The 20,054-nt window shown below is 44.9% G+C and overlaps 1 protein-coding gene across 1 annotated transcript in view; it reads right to left on the bottom strand.

The window, feature by feature from the left end:
* Positions 1-20,054, bottom strand: part of ELP2 (elongator acetyltransferase complex subunit 2) — a 266,743-nt gene that overhangs the window by 163,887 nt on the left and 82,802 nt on the right. The window contains exons 9-10 of the mRNA XM_082259224.1: positions 18,240-18,335; positions 425-525 (exon numbers count right to left, since the gene is read on the bottom strand). Coding sequence (XP_082115350.1) covers positions 425-525; positions 18,240-18,335 — 197 coding nt within the window. The remainder of the gene's footprint in view (positions 1-424; positions 526-18,239; positions 18,336-20,054) is intronic.

The raw sequence follows: 20,054 nt of genomic DNA, 5'->3' as shown, positions 1-20,054 counted from the left end.
ATGCTGAATAAGGCTTACTTTTAAACTCATATTTTCTTGCATAAAAATGCATTCAGAAGCATCCATGCATACAGGAGGCACACTTTCAAAAGCTAATTTAAGCCATATTCAGTAGCATGAGAGACGTCTGCCTGTACTAGGCTGACACAACAGGGGTAAGGCACATAGAAAAGCTTCAGTATAAACACAGTTCAAGACATAATTTACAGTGTACTTTGCAAAAATTAGCCACCGACTGGTAGTTTTGCTTGGTACGATCGTAACAAACAGGGCAATAAATAAATGAATATCAATTTCCCACACAACGATATCAACAGTTTAAAAAAAAAAAAACACATTTGAATTAGGAATGTATCACTTTATCAAAAACGTCAAGGTAGATGATGGAAATGATTACAATAGGAAATACATGTATACTACAAACCTGTTCTAGCCATACTCCAGACTCCTCGTCTGGTTCCCACAGGATCATGGTTTTATCCATCGATGCTGATAACAGGCTCATCGGCTGTACTATGCTGCCATCTGGAGGACAGTATACAACACTGCTGTAATACACTTTTCTAACAATTTAAAGACACAGAATACTTCTAAATCACTATTTGTTCATACACAGAATGTCAATTCTTTCTACATTACAACACAAACGCTGTCATTTTCTAGAGTTATTTTTCCATACCTTTTTAAAACTGACAAACACTGGGGATATGTTTTGTTGTGCTAAAAATACATTCATGCCAATTGATGTTTTGCTGCAACACTTTCATAGATTTATTAGCTCACAAAAAACACTGTGCTTTTCCTGACAATGTTTTCATATGGTATAGATGGCTGAGGGTAAAAATACACACAGTTTAGCTCCCTGCAAGAGCCTCAAACCTTCCCCAGTACAAAAAATGAACTGGGGAAGGGAAGACTGGAGATTGGTTTCCTTTAGTAAGCATAAGCCTGGCGACATCACTGCACCTTTCCTGCCTAGGCACATTTAGATGGCTGGAGATTAAGTACTGCAAAAAAATTATACTCGTTTTAGATTATGACTGTCAGGTATGGATTCATGCAGACATATTGATCGGTCTGTTTTAAATTACAGTATCTAACAAAAGGGAGTACACCCCTCACATTTTTGTGAATATTTTACTACATCTTTTCATATGACAACACTGAAGAAATGACACTTTGCTACAATGTAAAGTAGTGAGTGTACAGCTTGTATAACAGTGTAAATTTGCTGTCCCCTCAAAATAACTCAAAACACAGCCATTAATGTCTAAACCGCTGGCAACAAAAGTGAGCACACCCCTAAGTGAACATGTCCAAATTAGCCATTTTCCCTCCCCGGTGTCATGCGACTTGTTAATGTTACAAGGTCTCAGATGTAAATGGGGAGCAGGTATGTTAAATTTGGTGTTATCGCTCTCACTCTCTCATACCTGTCACTGGAAGATCAACATGGCACCTCATGGCAAAGAACTCTCTGAGGATCTGAAAAAAAATAATTTTTGCTCTACATAAAGATTGCCTAGGCTATGAGAAGATTGCCAAGACCCTAAAACTGAGCTGCATCATGGTGGCGAAGACCATATAGTGGTTTAACAGGACAGGTTCCACTCAGAACAGGCCTCGCCATGGTTGACCAAAGAAGTTGAGTGCACATGCTCAGCTTCATATCCAGAGGTGGTCTTTGCAAAATAGACGTATGAGTGCTGCCAGCATTGCTGCAGAGGTTGAAGGGGGGGGGTGAAACAGTGCTTAGACCATACGCCGCACACTGCATCAAATTGGTCTGCATGGTTATCCTCCAAGAAGAAAGCCACTTCTAAAGATGATACACAAGAAAGCCCGCAATTAGTTTGCTGAAGACAAGCAGACTAAGCACATGAATTACTGGAACCATGTCCTGTGGTCTGATGAGACCAAGATAAACGTATTTGGTTCATATGGTGTCAAGCGTATGTGGCGGCAACCAGGTGAGGCGTACAAAGACAAGTGTGTCTTGCCTACAGTCAAGCATGGTGGTGGAAGTGTCATGGTCTGGGGCTCCATGAGTGCTGCCAGCACTGGAGAGCTACAGTTCATTGAAGGAACCAGGAATGCCAACATGTACTGTGACATATTAAAGCTGAGCATGATCCCCTCCCTTCAGATAAGGCCACAAGTCAGTATTCCAACATAACAACCTCAAACACACCTCCAAGACGACCACTGCTTTATTAAAGAAGCTGAGAGTAAATGTGATGGACTGGCCAAGCATGTCTCCAGACCTAAACCCTATTGGGCATCCTCAAACGGAAGATGGAGGAGCGCAAGATCGCTAACATCCATCAGCTCCATAATATCATCATGGAGAAGTGGGAAGAGGACTCCAGCGGCCACCTGTGAAGCTCTGGTGAACTCCATACCCAAGAGGGTTAAGGAAGTTCTGTACAATAATGGTGGCCACATAAAATATTGACACTTTGGGCCCAATTTGGACATGTACACTTAGGGGTGTACTCACTTTTGAGTTTAGAAATTAATGGCTGTGTGTTTATTTTGAGAGGACAGCTAATTTGCACTGTTATACAAGCAGTACACTCACTACTTTACATTATAGCAAAGTGTCATTTCTTGTGTTATCACATGAAAAGATATAATAAAATATTTACAAAAATGTGACTCACTTTTGTGAAATACTGTATATACTCATGCATTTATATTCTGGGGTCACCATATGTACAACATAGCAGCTTTAACATGACTGTTGTAAAATTAACATAAAATACACACAACTTCAAGGACAACTATATCAGACTATGCTGTAAGAGCTGAAACTTGTTCTTACAGAATAAATTTTTAGCCTCACAAGCTTGCCCCTGGGAGCTGGAAATCACTTTTCACATCCCATCTCTGTCCAGCCTCTCCACCTCGCCCAATTAGAGAACGCTTTGAATTTATTCAGATAATGCAAAGCAATCTCTGAATGACTCCAATGCAAAGCATTCTCTGAATGGCTCCCGTATCGAGTGACCGACTTCCTGTGTTTACAAGGCATCAGGCTGATTGCCTAGCATAGGACCTAAATCAAGTGAAGACTGCTAAAGTAACAGGGGATTTCCAGCTTCCAGGGGCATCATCTAGGTATGGTATATACAGAATCACACTGGTCCAAGCTAGACCAAAATAACTATGTAAATATATACTATGCCTGGAGCTCTTCTTTAATGACAGGGTGTCACTTCCCTCAGGTCAGAGCCTCCTGTAAGGAGAACTGTGAGCAGCACAGTAGTGACATCACCAAATCTCACTCGAAATTCCCTGAAACTAGTAGTCAGAGACAGGAAAAGGGTAAAACCTGAGACCATAAGCTTAGATGATGGTCTGCCTGAGCTACCTAGAGATGGAAGAATGAGAAGCTAATTTACCCCTATAAGGAGCACCTGGGATGAAAAAAAGGGAATCAGTCATTCTAAAAGAAACTCTCACAGCCTGAAACACACCCAGACAATGGATGGAAATTTACTATTGGTTAACAAGAGGTGGACAGAGGGACAGAATAATGATGTCCTGGTTAAGGTGAAAGGCAAAAACAACTGTACCTTTGGAAAGAAAAAAATCCTGGGCCTCGATAACACCTTTTTCTTTTGAAAAAGCTGAAAAAGTTCCAGTTCCTTGTAAGATAGAGGTCAGTTTAGACACACTGTCTGTGTCGCAGAGCTGATGAATACAAGGGCTACCACCATGGGTGTGAGTAGAAAAAGGGGTTTAAAAACAGCTGTCTCTGAACCACAGAGGGAACCAGATTCAGATCCCACTGAGGCACAGGGGGAATTACCAGGGAAAGCTGCATAGGACACGCTCTGTACAAAGTCAAAGGTCTCCTTAAACATGATAAAATTACAAAAAAACCTAACCTTTAACAGTGTTGCGAGCCAAATGCTGATCCAGACACAGCTGTCTAATTCCTGGGGTAGAAGCTCAAAGACACCAAGTGAAGTATGCCCTCCATGTCCATTGTTGGACATTGCAAGGACTAGCCTTTCTAGCTTTCAGCATTGTAGGAATTACAGATTTGGAAATGCCCTTGTTTCTCAAAACATGGGCTTTAAACAGCCATGTTGTTAAAGCCAGCATCCATTAAACAGGATGGCAGATTGGGCCTGTCGGTGTTACAAACCTGCCTGGGACAGTCCAGGGTGATGAAGACCACCTAAATTCCATTCACCTCAATTTGACAAGAAAGAGTTTTCAGGAGATGAAAGACAAACATCAGGGTGTAATGATCCTATGGAGGCACCAAAACTTGCGCAAGAGGATCTCTGTACCTGGAGACAAATCTGTCCAGTTTGTTATTGAACCTGGAGGCCAGGAAGTCCACAATCAGCATGCCCACCTGTGACAAAGGTTCTGGAACACCAGCTTGTGTAGGTTCTGCTAGGTGATATAGTCTGCCTGCCAATAGTTTACGCTTAGGATGTACACAGTGTGCAAGGCTGGAACCTGAAGTTCTGCCCAGAACAAAACCAATCAACCTCTCTTGCTGCAGCAAGACATCTGGCTTCTCCCGGGTAGACAATGTACATCAGTACCATGGTGTTGTCTGACTGAACCTGTATTGGATGATGTTTTAATAGGATGTTTCAATGTTGCAGAAATAGCCAAATCACCCAAAGCTCTGGGAAGTTTATTGAGAATAGAGTTTTCTCCAACTAAGTCCCTTGCACTGACAGGGAGGCCAAAACTCCCTTTCAGATAGACTGGATGACATCTGTCATTAAGATCCTCCAAAAGACAGGAAGGAAGAATTTTCCCATCTCCACAGCCAGAATCCTAAGCCACCAGTACAGGGACAACATTGACCTCTACAGCAAACAAACTCATCTGAGGAATTGATGAACTTGTCCCACAACAACAGAATGTTGTCTTGTAGAGGTCTAGATAGAAAAATGGGCAAACAGAGGGAAAACTGCCTTGAAGATCAGAGAGTAGGATATTCTCCTGTTAAAGAAACACTCTGGCCTAAGGTGCGTCAGCACTAGACACAGATACTCAGAAATAACTGTTGAATGCAACTCATTTTGACGGGTTAAGGTACCTCCTGGATTGCTGTAAAGTTTAAAAAGTCAAAGCCACATTGTCCAACGGAGCTTGCAGATCAAAAACTGCTTACACAAGGGTTCTGCAGTCCAGCAGTTTATCTAAAGTGCCCTTTGCATGTGTACGGACATGAGACCCGTGAAAGAGATGAGGCAGGGAGCTTACAGAAAACCAAACACAACTAAAATGTAAAGCTACAGTTATTTGCTCCCCTCTTATAACCAAGGGATCGACCACAGTATTGTAGATATATCATTAAAAGGGGTTTTCCCCAGTCAGCCATGGTTTGATCAAGTAGAGTCACAGCCAGATTGGAGTGAGGGCAAGCCAGTGAGAATTAGAGAGGACTTCCAATGGCTTATCGGTTAGATTCATAAAAGGGATGTCTTCAACTGAAGCTGTGAGCACCAGGACACTGCCAGATCCACAGTGGGGGCAGACCACTTTTGTACCAATCCTCTCCAAATGAGTACAAGGCCAATAAGCACTTAAGGGCAGCAAATGGCTAATCTGTGTTTCCAATCTCCATAAAAAGAGAGTGGGAAGAGCAAGTACAAATGGGAGAGTATTTGCCTGATAGAAGCAAAAGTCTGATCCTTATTGGTGGAAACAGATGGACTAGTGTCTTTTTTTTCAAGCCAACTATGTAATTAGAGCTGAAACAGTCTCTTGATTTGAAAGTAATAGCAATATACTGCAACTCATCAGGGGCATTCTAATAAGTCAAGGAATGGAGTGAATAAGTCCCTGTCAAGGCCACAGTGAGGGGGGGGGGGGGGAGTATTTAATCCCCTGCTTATTTTCTATGTTTGCCTACTGACAAAGAAATGATCAGTCTATAATTTTAACACGCACACGCCCCCTTGAGAACGTCCATTCGACGAAAAGCTTTGGGGAGGAGCCGAACGAGCGTCATTTCATCATACCCGGAACCGGGAAGTGCCTTGCTTCGTATTGCTGCCCATGCTGTGGCTACAGGCTCAATTTCATTGATTTTTTGGTGAGTGTAATGTGATTTCACTAAATAAATGTAAAAAGACTGTATCACGCTATGGGCCGCTTTTGCCTTCTTTTCCATATTACACTCAGAGTGGTTCCTGTGAAATTGGCAGTTCATCTATTCCACTGGTGGATATTATATGATTGGATTCGTATTGGAGCTGATGTGCTGGATACAGGCAAAGTAGTCCTCAAACTACTTACTGTGTATGTTCCATCCCTCTCTGGTAAGAGGCTGTATGTGGTGGAGGTCTTCACAAGTGTCCGTCTATATCTAACACCAGGGTGTATCATCATGAACTGTGTACACATTGAGGCTGAACTTGGCTGAGATGGGACTTTCAGTTATTGTTATTTAGCCATTTATGTGTTTCATTGACTGTTCTATATATAGCGCGACTCCCATTTTAATACTTCTACCATACATCCAGCTGTATGAGTTCGCTGCTTATAAGGGCGCGGGTTTTATTTATATTTTATAATTTTAATAATAGGTTTAACAGTGAGCAACAGAACAACAAAAAAAAAAAAATCTAGAAAACTTATTTCAAAAAAGTTATAAATTGATTTGCATTTTGAAATATGTATTTGACCCCTTCGCAAAACATGACTTAGTACTTGGTAGCAAAACCCTTGTTGGCAATTACGGAGGTCAAATGTTTCTTGTAGTTGGCCACCAGGTTTTCATACATCTCAGGAGGGATTTTGTCCCACTTCTGTTTGCAGATCCTCTCCAAGTCATAAAGGTTTCGAGGCATTTGGTAACTTGAACCTTCAACTCCCGAAACATATTTTTTATGGGATTAAGGTCTGGAGACTGGCTAGGCCACTTCAGGACCTTAAAGTGCTTATTCTTGAGCCACTTCTTTGTTGCCTTGGCCGTGTGTTTTGGGTCATTGTCATGCTGAAATACCCACCCACAACCCATTTTCAACGCCATGGCTGAGGGAAGGAGGTCCTTACCCAAGATTTGATGGTACATGGCCCCATCTATCATCCCTTCGATGCAGTGAAGTTGTCCTGTCCCCACATACATGTTTGACGATGGGGATGGTGTTCTTGGGGTCATAGGCAGCATTCCTCCTGCTGCAAACACGGCTAGTTGAGTTGATGCCAAAGAGATTGATATTGGTCTCATCTGACCACAACACTTTCACACAGTTCTCCTCTGTATCATTCAGATGTTCATTAGCAAACTTCAGACGGGCCTGTACATGTGCTTTCTTGAGCAGGGGGGCCTTGCAGGTGCTGCAGGGTTTGAGTCCTTCATGGCGTAGTGTTTTACCAATTGTTTTCTTGGTGACTATGGTTCCAGCTGCCTAGAGATCATTAACATTATTCCTCCCATGTATTTCTGGGCTGATTCCTCACCGTTCTCATGTTAATTGAAACTCCACAAGGTGAGATCTTGCATGGAGCCCCAGACCGAGGGAGACTGACAGTTATTTTGTGTTTCTTCTATTTGAGAATAATCGCACCAACTGTCGTCACCCTCTCACCGAGGTGCTTGGCGATGGTCTTGTCGCACATTCCAGCCTTCTGAAGGTTTCCAATTTGTCTCAGACATCCTTGGAGGTCCGGTTCACACTTGTGCGATGCGGGAAGGCTGCGAATCCGCAGCCTGTTCCCGCATCGCACACGCACCCCCCGGCAGTTCACACTGCCATATGCGATACGCTGGGGGTGTCAATGTAATCTTAACGACACCCCCAGTTTGATCGCATATCGCAGTGCGATCTTGCAGTTCGCACAGGATCGGATCTCACAAGTGTGAACCGCTGTGCGATCCGATCCTGATGCGGCTGCAAAAAAGGGTCCTGTGCGTGTTTGCTGTGGGTGCGGTGCGAATTTAGCCATACAAAGTGTATGGCTAAACTCGCACCGCACAGCCGATCGCATGTAATGAAGGAGCAGTGCACTCCGACATTACATTCGAACCCCGCACTCGCATAAGTGTGAACCGGGGCGGACAGCTCTTTTATCTTGGCCAGGATTGAGAGATTGGAATCTGATTGATTGCTTCTGTGGACAAGTGTCCTTTATATAGGTAACAAGCGGAGATTAGGACAACTCCCTTTAAGAGAGTGCTCCTAATCTCAGCTCCTAACCTGTGTAGAAAACACATGGACCCTGGCATATCTCATTAAGTGTTATACCTTTGTTTTGGTTGAGACCCCTTCTATGAGGGGGCCCATCTATGCATTGTGACCTCGGCCACACCTTCAATTTGTACGTGCCATTACTGCTTCTCAGTCGGGATGCCAGGTCGATCTCTTATGCGTATCACATTGTTACCTATTCCTTGAATGTTATATGCTGTAGTTCTATATTTACTGTGACCTGTTATATCACGGCATGTACCTAAGCTTTCTACTGCATGTTACTGTACCATGTTTCTTTTGCCTTCAATAAAAACCGTTTAAAAGAAAAGAAAACACATGGGAGCCAGAAATCTTGCTGATTGATAGGGGATCAAGTACTTATTTCACTCATTAAAATGCAAATCAATTTATAACTTTTTTGAAATGCGTTTTTCTGGATATTTTTGTTGTTATTCTGTCTCTCACTGTTAAAATAAACCTACCATTTCAATTTTAGACTGATAACATTTGTCAGTGGGCAAACATACAAAATCAGCAGGGGGATCAAATCCTTTTTTCTCTCACTGTAGGTAAAATCAAAAAAATTGCATGAGAAGGCACAGAAGCACAATTAAGGCCTGTGTATTCAGAGTCAACAAATAATTGGATGATTTAGGCCATGAAGTCTTGCATGACCGTAGTAAAACATTGGTTGAGGGGTTAGAGGACCTATCAACACACAACATAGCTAAAGAGAACTCTGGTAACAGCATTGACTATAGGAGCAAGGGACAACATGATTACAGTGTGTACATGTCAGCACCAACAGTATGGTGCAAGCAGTCCCGTAGCCATTAGAAAAGTGTGAGCTGGGACCATTGGGTAAGGCAGAACGGTTTAAAATTTTTAAGTGTTACATGAATCTATGCAAGCCTGAGCAACAGCAGTGCGGTTCCTTAAATGCTGTAAGAGAGCACAAAGTGACACTCCACCCAGTGGAGTGCACGGGCTCAAGTTTTAAAATAGGTGAATATTATGCAATAAATGTGAAACCTTTATATACTACAGAATGGGAGTGTATATTTTATACTGAGGTGACATGGAGTAAAGGAAGTCCAGACAAAGCCAGCTCAGTGAGAGTAAGACTGATAGGAGATTGAACAGCTGAGGAGCCTGGAATTAACCCCAGCAGGGGAAAGCAATTTTAGACGGAAAAACAGGTCTAAACAGGAGGTGAGTGCAGTGGGGAAAGGTGGTGGGAGTCACAGCCCAAATGTATTAACTGAAATCCACAAGGGTGAAGGTGGAAAAACTGCAGGGATATGAGAAGCACATTTAAAAAGGGAAAAATAATGCTCCTAAAAAGGCATGCGGGGTTTTTATAGCCATAAATGCCTCAGCTACCTTCCTGCACAAATGCACCATTGAGGATCCGATGGGGAGGTATATTGTTCTGATTTGTGAAATTAACGGCTCCCTTTTCACCCTGGTGAACTTGTACGCTCCCAACGTCCGGCAGAGATACTTTCTCACCCGCCTCTTTAAGTTGCTAGATGGGTCTGTGCAAGGCACGCTTATCGTTGGAGGGGACTTTAATACTGTTGTGCATCCAAACATGGACTCTACTGCCCCGGCTAGGAGACCGACTTGCTCTCTTTCATCCCTGCTTCAAAAATATGACTTGTATGATATATGGAGATGCTTCCATGGTAACGAGAAGGACTTCACCTTTCTGTCAGCTGCTCACTCTTCTTATTCTCGTATTGATTATTTTTTGACGGATAAGAGGTCCTTACAAAATGTTCTGCGCGCTGAGATTGGTACGATATCTTGGTCCGACCACGCCCCGATTACATTGGAATTTAACGATAATCTAAGCAACTCGCCTCCCCCCATTTGGAGGATGAATACCTCCTTGCTGGAGGACAAGCTTTCGTACCAAAAGATCGTGCAGGCGCATAAGGATTTCTTTGAGTTTAATGATAAAGCTGATATTTCCCGTTTCACCCTGTGGCTTACGTATAAGGTGTATATGAGGGGTATTTTGCTACAACTGGCTTCAGGTCTTAAGAAACGAAGGAGGAAGCAGGTTGAGGAACTTTTAGCTGCCATAGCTGCCAAGGAGGCAACCAACAAATCTAATCCGACTCCTACTCTTACTCAGGAATTGTTGCTTGAGAGGCAAAAACTGCGCTCACTACTTCTCTATAAGTATGAGAACGACCTGAAATATACCAAGGCCAAATTTTATGGTCTTCGGGACAGGGCTGGGGCGTGGCTAGCCAGGCGGGTCAAAACGCAACAAGCCAAACGCAAAATTGCTTCCATCGTGCACCCTGACACAAAAGTCCCTAAGACTAATCCGAAAGATATAGCCGACGCCTTTGCAGATTACTATCAATCGCTTTATGACCTGCGGTCGGACCCTGCCACTCCTCAGCCCAGCCCTGAATTGATTGCGGACTTTCTTAGCAAGGTCCAGCTCCCCGCTCTTTCGGTGGATCAACTCCAGTCTATATCTCAACCCTTTACTTCTCTTGAAATATCATCGACCATCAGCAAACTCCCCAACCATAAATCTCCGGGGGAAGACGGTCTCCCCAATGAATATTATAAGGCGTTGGTTAATGACATTACTCCGCACCTGCAGCCTGTTTTTGAACTTGCTTCCTCCTTGTCTATGTTCCCTCCGGAAATGTTGAGGGCTGTGATAGTGACTCTTCCTAAGCCAGGCAAGGACCCTGAGGTTACGGCCAATTATAGGCCGATTTCCCTTCTAAACACCGACGTTAAAGTATTCGCTAAACTGCTAGCCCTCAGGATCCAAAAGGTTCTGCCTATTTTGGTTCATCCGGATCAGGTTGGCTTTGTCCCTGGCCGTCAGGCTCCGGATGGAACGAGGCGACTTGTCGGTTTGATCTCCCGGGCTGGGGCCGCTCGAACGCCTTCTCTGCTTCTCTCTTTGGACGCGGAGAAGGCGTTCGACCGGGTCCACTGGGGGTATCTACGGGCGGTTCTTGGGGCCTTTGGGATTGGAGGATGGATACAGTCAGCCGTCCTGTCTCTGTACTCCAACCCATCAGCCACTGTCCTCACCTCAGGACTGAAATCGAAACCCATCCAGATATCCAATGGCACTAGACAGGGCTGTCCTCTGTCCCCCATTATATTCGCCCTTCTCATGGAGCCCCTGGCGGAACGGTTTCGCTCCCACCCAGGCATCAAAGGCTTGTCGGTGGCCGGCTTGGACCACAAAATAAGCCTTTTTGCCAACGATGTTATGCTTATGCTCACAGACCCTGCCTCCTCCCTACCGGAAGCATACTCCCTTCTGACTGAGTTCAGTAGGGTATCATACTATAAACTCAATGCTACCAAATCCCAAATTTTGGGCCTTAACGTGCCACCCGCCCTGCAGAGTTCCTTGGCCAGTAGGTTTCCCTTCATCTGGTCTCCTCATTCAATCCCCTTTCTCGGTATTCACCTTACGCCTCACACGTCACAATTGTATGCTCAAAACTTTAAACCCTTCCTAGATTCCCTGCCCTCCCTTTTGCAACAGCTGAGAACGCAGGAACTATCCACTACGGGTCGGATAGCTTCCTTTAAAATGCTTGTCCTTCCGAAGCTACTTTATCTATTCCGAACCCTTGCCATAACCTTGCCGGTGTCCTTCCTCTCTGCTCTCCAAAAACAACTGACCTGTTTTGTGTGGAACGCAAAGCCTCCGAGATGCCCTCTTAAAACCATGGTCTTACACAGAAGGCACGGCGGTATGGGGGTCCCTAATTTGGCCGCCTACCACAAGGCATGTGTTTTAGACCAACTTAGGTATTGGTGGGTGCCATCCCCACACAAGTCGTGGACTTCCGTTGAGTCCTCTGACGTCTCGGGTCTTGACTTACAGTTGGCTCTTGTAGCTACTGCATTGGGAGACTGGCCTGGGACGTCCGAGAACCCGATGGTGCAGGCCTCCCTCTCCCTGTGGAGGGAGTTTTGTCATTTAAAATTACCTGCCACTTCTATGCACAAATTACATGTCCCGTTGAAGGTCCTGGGCTACATCCTCCCACACCTAGATGTACAACCATGGTTGCGACATGGAGTACTGCTCCTCAGTGACCTGTATCTCGACTCTCGCATATGTACATTTGCTAGCCTACAAGCCCGCTACGGCCTCCCGCAGGGGGCATTCCTCTCATACCTCCAGATTAGATCCTTTCTCCACAAACATCCGCTCCCCACTTATATAGAGATACCCAATTTGGTATACCTTTTCCTTCAAAACACAGCAGCTCACATGAAAGGTATCACGCTGTTTTATGCCATTTACAACAAACACAATTCTTTTGCTAAACCCCCTTCAGTCCTCCAATGGGAACGTACCTTGGCGTCCTCGTTCTCTGATTCCACCTGGCTTAGAACATTTGCCTCCACTTACTCAGCCACAAAATGTGTGACCCATTGGGAACAGTACCAGAAGGTGTTACACTCCTGGTACCTCACCCCATTCAAACTTTCTAAGTTCTACCCAACCCACTCCTCCCTCTGCTGGAGGCACTGCGGGGAAATAGGTACTCTATATCACACGATGTGGTCCTGTATGTCGCTGCGGTCCTTCTGGAACGCTTTATTTGCACTCATTTCGGACATAACACAAGATAAGGTCCTTCCATCACCGGCTTTGGCCATCCTCCATATCAATGTACATGACTTTAAACCCTGTCATAGGACGATTATCATACATCTGCTTCTAGCAGCAAAAACTGCCATAGCTAAATACTGGAAATCCCCAACACCCCCTTCTTGCACCGAAGTTGTCCTTGCACTTAACCACCATTGCATGATGGAGAAAACACTTGCAGTTGTCAATCTTGCTGCTCCCTCCTTCCGGAGGAAGTGGGGAGTTTGGCTATCTCACCCCAAGTGCACAGTCTTAGACTGATATAGAGGTTCCTTACTTGGACCCCGCTGGACCTTTCCCTGTCATGTCCTCCCCATCCTTCCCACTCCTCTCTTCTGCTATTCCCACCCCTTGTTCCTGTTCCTTCCCTTTGCCTCCCCTCTCCTTCGTTCTGCCTTTCTATTCCATGTCTCCTCCAAGTGCTCTTCCTAGGTATCTGGGTCACCCTCCTGTGCCTCGCTGTTTGCCCCGGGCATGTTGTTATTATTAATGGTTGCAAGATTGTTTGCACTGCGACTTATGCACCTGTCATGGGTTTCTCCTTCATCCTCTCCGGGCACAGTTTGTTCCCCTTGGGGTGCCCGGGGGGGGGGGGGGGGGGTGATGTTACAGGTGTTATGCTTACCAGTAGTTGTTTGTTATGCTGCCATGTTATCAGTGATTGGTTATCTCACTACTATGCCTTTTATATATTTTGGACCCATTTGTAATGCATTGTTTGATTGCGCACTTGGCTGTTTATTTGGTTATGTATGTCAAACTTAATAAAAACTAATGAAACTAAAAAGGGAAAAATATTTGTAAAAAGAAAAGCACTATTAATTGAATTAGAGTCATTTGGAACTGTCAAATTTGTTTTATTTTATTGTACACAAGAAAGTTTGTCACTGAATATTGATAGCAGTTTTGTGGTTTGAAAGTAAGCTTTTGGTTTAAAAACATTAATTGAATTGCACACAGATAGGGGCAGCCAACATTTTTGATTTTACTCCACCCAGTTAATAACATCAGTGCTCAGTTTCGCAGGAATAACCCCAAAGCAAAAAACACATGTAAAAAAACTGGGAGTTTTAAAGGTTAGCTAACCAAAATATTTTGGTACCAAGTGCTCAGCCTGACCAGCCTGCTTACTAAGTCTTAAGAGACAAAGCAAACATTAATGCCAATGTGAAACCCAGTACATCATTCTATCCCTGAAAATTCCAGTCAAGTGGGGTCCAGGCATGGCACTTCAAAACACACACTAGATAGCTGCAATCAAAGAGACAAGCTCTAGCAGGGAGGTAGGTAAAAGTTTTGAAAAAAAAAAAAAAAAGTGCTAGCAAAGGTTAGTTTCTCTAATGTTAACTGACGGATACAACTCCTGATCTTCTTAACCATTGGGTTTTACTGCCCCCTACAGGAGTAGGACACTAGGCTATGCCTATGGGCAGTCCTAGGGGGTAAACGCCCTCTCTGCTTTAGGTACTCAGTTTTTTTTACAAGGAGTGTCAGAAGAATTACAACTTTACAGAGGGGTGGGTGCTGTGTCCGTCAATAAACATCAGAGAAATGGATTTTACGATAAGTCAAAAATCCCATTTTCTCTTTTGTTCATTGACGGACACAGCTCCTGATCCTCTTAACCAGTTTCTGGAGTTTGTCCAGTGAAAGGAGCACTCAGGCTAAGGCCAAGTCCAAGATAGTCAAGCTTTGTAGATGGAACCAGAGCAGACTTCTGAAAATTCAGAATCCAGCTCAACTGCCTCAGAGTTCGTATGGGGATTGCCAAATATTCCACCAGAGCAGTAGGAGACTCCACTCGCAGGAGGTCATCCAAGTAGCCCAGTACCGTGATCCCCCTTGGCGTAACAATGCTAGCCCCGGGGCCAACACTTTTGTGAAGACCCCGAAGAGCAGAGGCGAGACCAAAGGGTAACACCACAAACTGATAAATGCTCCTTTCCCAGGGCAAAGTGGAGGAAGCGCTGGTGACCGGCACATATTGGACTGTGAAGGTAAGCATCCTTGATGACGATAGAGGCAAGAAAATCCCCCTGATGCAGAGATGCCACCCAATATGTGAATGGATTCTGAACTTCTGCACCCGCACGAAGCAGTTCAGCGCCTTGAGGTCCAGGGTTGGGCGCACCTTGCCTTCCTTCCTGGGAACTGTAAAACAGGTTTGAGTAAAAACCCTGAAAACGTTCCGATGTCAGAACCCGGGACAATCACCCCTTGAAGTAACAGGTCTTGTACTGCCCCAAACAGACCTTCTAAGTGGTCCAGGGACAGGCTCAGGTTGGAAGGAAAGAACCTTGCCAGGGGGTTAAGAGCGAAACTCGATCTTGTAGCTGGACCGTAGGACTTAGTGGACCCCTTTGTCATGTACCAGGAAAGTCTGCGGGTCCGAAAACCAGCAAAGACATCTCCCCACCCCTGATATGGGTGAGGGTGTACCTTCATGTTAAAGGAGCCTTGTCAGCAGGTCCGGATAAGCCCGCTCTCGACTTGCAAGACCAAGTTTACTTGGATCCACCAGAGGAGGCCCTGAGCGGCTTTGATCCCTTGTCAGTTGACCCTGAGGTACGAAAAAACTTCTTATGAGCCAAGAAGGATGGCCCACATCTGCGACGAGGGTCCTTGCCCTTATGGGCCATACACACTATAAGATTTTCTGAAGACTTTTTCCTTTAGACTTACCAAAACCATATAATATGAGGTCACACCTAAACACTTTCAATTTGTATGCAATCTGGCAGACCCTTGCACTACATAGAAAAGGTAAATCTGAAGGAAATCTAACCACAAAAGTTGGATAGTGTGTATCCAGCTTTAGTAACCTGCAGAAGAAAGGTACTCTTCCCCCCCCCCCCCCTGTGGGACCCTTAATGATGTAATCAGTGGTAGCTCCAAACAGGTGAAGCCTGGTCCGCAGACCAGCATTTGAGCCAAAAAATACGGCGAAGGACCACTGCTGAAAAAGAGAGCCTAGCAAATAGGGGAGCAGCATCCAAAGAGGCATCACAGATAAACTGCAGCCCCTGGACCAACTGGTCCGCTGGCTCGGCAAAGGCAGGGGGGAGCTGCTCCCCCTCCAGGTCACGGCATAAAAGCTTAGCCCACTCGGTTAGAGTTTGTAACACCAGTGAAATGATTAATACTGGCCCCATTGCCGAACCAGTGAGGGTGTACATATACTAGGCCACGGCCCCTGCCTTCCTGTCACCCGGGTCCTTAAAGGTCGGGGACTCTTCAACCGGAATCATGGTTGCTTTGTTCAATCTAGAGACTGGAGGGTCTACCACCGGTAAAACAGTCCAATTTTTAAGAAGGGACTCGTCATAGGGGTACCGCAAAGCAAATCGCTTAGGGACCAAAAGGGAACATTTTGGCCGTTCCGACTCTTTAGCCACAATTCTGGCAAAATAGGCAGGGAAAGGAAACACCTTTGCTGCTCTGGGTGGCTTGTGAGTGCCAAAACGGGAACCAACGTCTCCCTTGCAGCTTCAGCTGCGTCCTCCAGGTCTCACGCACAGATACAATCAGTGCATCCACCAGCGCCTTTTTGTGCACAGTTGCAGAAGTGGAGGAATCATCCTCACTATCTGAGAACTCAGGTCACGTGGTCGCAGAAGCCAGCAGAGTGTCTCACATCCGAGAAGGCCAAATCAGATTAAGGATCTGAGGATACAGATGAGGCAGGGGAAGGGGGGGGGGGTGGGTTTTGCTAGTCTGTCGCCCAAAAACAACCTCCACCCGGGACACAAAAGAATCCAGGACCACCCCCACCCTTCTTATCTCCTCCTTTTCTTCTTCTCTTTCTTCTGCTTTTCCTCCGACATGGTTTACGCCTCTCTGCTCATATTGTTTATGATCTGATTGCTCGTCTCGACTTAGAGCTGTTCAGGATATGATGTATGCACTCGTGTTCTGTAGTACTTGCTGGCACTGCATGGTATATGTTGGTCATTTGTACTTCTATTGGTATGACTTTGTAGTTTTTCCGCAATTTGCTGTGTCGGATTGTGTTGTTTATGTTCTGTTTAACCATTTTCAATAAAAACAAATTAAACAAAAAAAAGAATCCAGGACCACCGTCAGTGCATCGATGGATGGTTGGGACCCGGAGGGCCGCGCAGCCTCGGAGCAGGGATCAGGTGGGGAAATATGCTCCAAAGACTCCATGAGTCAATAGGGGGACCCCACAAGAAAAGGTGTAAAAACACTACTAAGGGACACCCCCACCGCTCTGGCAGCACCAGTTAGTCCCCAGTAACAGAGCACCTAATCTATCTTCAGCAGAGAGAGAGAGGACCCCACCAGACTCACCACCCAGCAGAAACAGGCACCTGCAGCCACCAGGATAATCTGCACTCCACGTGCGGTGATCAGAAAGTGAAAAGATCCAGGAGTCAGCACCAGGGGAGGAGGAGGGTCTCCCACCCCAAAAATCTCTGCCCACAGGGCTCCACTATCATGACCGCCGAAAGACTGATGAAGGGGGTGCCTAACGTGAAGGAGGGGAACCCAAGGGTCTGACCATCGCATGGAGCTGCCCACGTCCACCCCAAAACCCTCCAGGGGGAGAGGGGGGGACAGTAACTTACCACACCAGGAACCAGGCGGGCACTGCTCCAGACAGAACCTCCTCTTCATCGAAATGGGGGGGGGGGCTGTCAGCTAAGAGGAATGCTGTGACTCGGGCCAAGACCCAGTCATATGCTACCTCGCGAGGAGTTTAACTCGCAGGCCTGTCCAGTGGGGCTATGTCGCAGCCGACCTAGCATGGAGCCAAAGGGCTGCGCGCGCTCACTGGCCAGACTGGGGTGACCACTGAATTAAGATTATCCAGCACGTCGCCCAGTCCGGCAGTTGATTGTAGATTCCACAGGAAAAAACCAGGAGAAAAAAATTCTATCTAAAAAGAAAAAAATTGCCAGGACCAGAGATCCCAGCAAGGAACTAGGTCCTTAAACCTGACTAGGCAGAAAAAAAACGGAGTACCTATAGCAAAGAGAGGGAGTATACCTCCCGGGACTGCCCGTAGGCACAGCCAGACTTTTTCCGCCTAGTATCCTACTCCTGTAGGGGCAGTATAAACCAATGGTTAAGAAGATCAGGAGCTGTGTCCGTAAATGAACGAAAGAAAAAAATATGTTGTTTTTCTTTATACTCCATGTTACTTTTTAATATGTGCTGTAGAATAGCATATCAAGGAGTGTGTGCACTGACATTTTAATTTTGGGTTGTTGATATTTAGATGTTGACAGGTTAATTCATCCACTAATTTTTTTGTATGTCGCTGGACATCATTATAAACAAATATCAATTTTGAATGAATTGACATTTTCCAGACACAATAAACACCTTTACCTGTATTTGTAGTTTTAAAAGCATAAAAAGCAGCCATACATTACCTTTTCTGAAAGAAGGCTGCCAATGTACAGCATAGACAGAGTTTTCATGGCCAGCTAGCACAGTCTCTAATGTGACCGCGTACGTAAATTGTATACCTAAAATGTAAAATCAATAGGCATCAGTTAATGAATTTGAGACCAGAACAATTGAAAAAAAAATCTACAGGCTCAAAATTACATTTTATGACATTACTCAACCCCACTATTTTCTATGGATGCACACAGATACACCTGAGATAACACATTTCAAATGATTAAAATAGAACTATGGCCTCCCATTAAAAAACGTGCTGCAGTACCGAATTATAAGTGCATCTATACCCTTACAGTTTTCAAGGTGTGTCACCCCACACCCCCCCCCCCCCCTTTTCCTTCAAAATCGCGCAAGTACTTGTTGCACCTGCAAGTGAAGTCCACTTAATGTAGCTTCCTGGGATGTGTGGCAATGATGCTGCACTGCTCCTGAATTCGGAGCAGAGTTGCCACTCATGTACACTAAAGTGGGGTACAAACTAAGAAAATCGGGCAAACAATCGTCCGATTTTCCTCGTCGTTTCACAGTAAAAATCGGAACCGATGAACGAAAATATGTATAAAAATTCTCGTACGACAAAGGCTTTTTTTTTGTTGTATATGGTTTCTGATCATGCGCAGTCTTTCTTTTCTGATTTTTCTTGTACAAAAATCGTATGTAAAATGGTAAACATTTAACAAAAATCGTTTGCTTTGTTCCCATACAAGAAACATTTTGGAGTTTGTCCCTTCAAGAACTTTTGTACGCAAATTCGGAAACAGCTGTCAAAAGTTGTGTACACACTATACGAAAATCGAAAGAAAATTCTTTGGACGAAAATGTTCGCCTGATTTTCTTATAGTGTGTACTAGCCTGGGCATAGCTTGTTTATCAGCACCTGGACACACTTAGTCCTCTACACTGCTTTCAAAACTGGGTCTGTTGCTGAATCCCTTTTCACTGTGAGTTGGAGTGGAAGCACGTGAGACAAAAATGGAGAATTTGGCTGGGGAAGTTTTTTTTTTCCCCCAATTTATGAGTCTTGTGCATCATATAAACCTGTAAAACAGGAGCTTTTAGTTGTACTTTAAGCAAAGGAACAAATTCGAAATTTTTGTTTAGTTATTATTGTTTCTCAAACATTAGTCAGGACCAGAGACACCAGGATGCATCCCACCAAGCATAATCACAATTACAGAGGAGTTCCAGTCTCCCCCAAAAAATTAGTTCAGCAGCCACAAATAATGTAGCTGCTGACTTGCAGCGTTGTGCTTTGTGAATGGTCCAGCAGACTTCTGGAACTTGATGTGTCCCACAAGGCTTCGGGGAAGGAAGGAGGGCTGAACTTCCACTAGGATAGCTGGGGCAATCCGACCGGAAGTGGGAGCAGGCACCTGTCAAGAGGCAAAAAAACAGAATTTTTGTAAAATCTTACCTGTAAAATTCCTTTCTCTGAGTCCTCCGACAGTCGCCGCCCCTTCATATTCGTCACAATAGGGTTATTGACCTTTGCTCCGTAGGAGTGGCTAGACAACAGAATATGTTAATATCAAAGCTTTTAGCATACCCCACCCCCAGGGGGTGGTCCCCTCAGTCAATACCCTCCTGCTTCCTGCATTCCTACCTCAGTTTCAGTAGAATAGCAGTAGAGTACATAAACAAACCTCACAAGAGGGGCGGGGGCGGCGACTGTTGGAGGACTCAGAGAAAGGAATTTTACAGGTAAGATTTTACAAAAATTCCGTTTTCTCTTACGTCCTCCGACAGTCGCCGCCCCTTCATATTCATCACAATAGGGACGT

This window comes from Pelophylax lessonae (assembly GCF_965119305.1).
Source record: "Pelophylax lessonae genome assembly, chromosome: 5".
NCBI lineage: Eukaryota > Metazoa > Chordata > Amphibia > Anura > Ranidae > Pelophylax > Pelophylax lessonae.
This window is presented reverse-complemented; position numbering and strand designations above follow the sequence as displayed.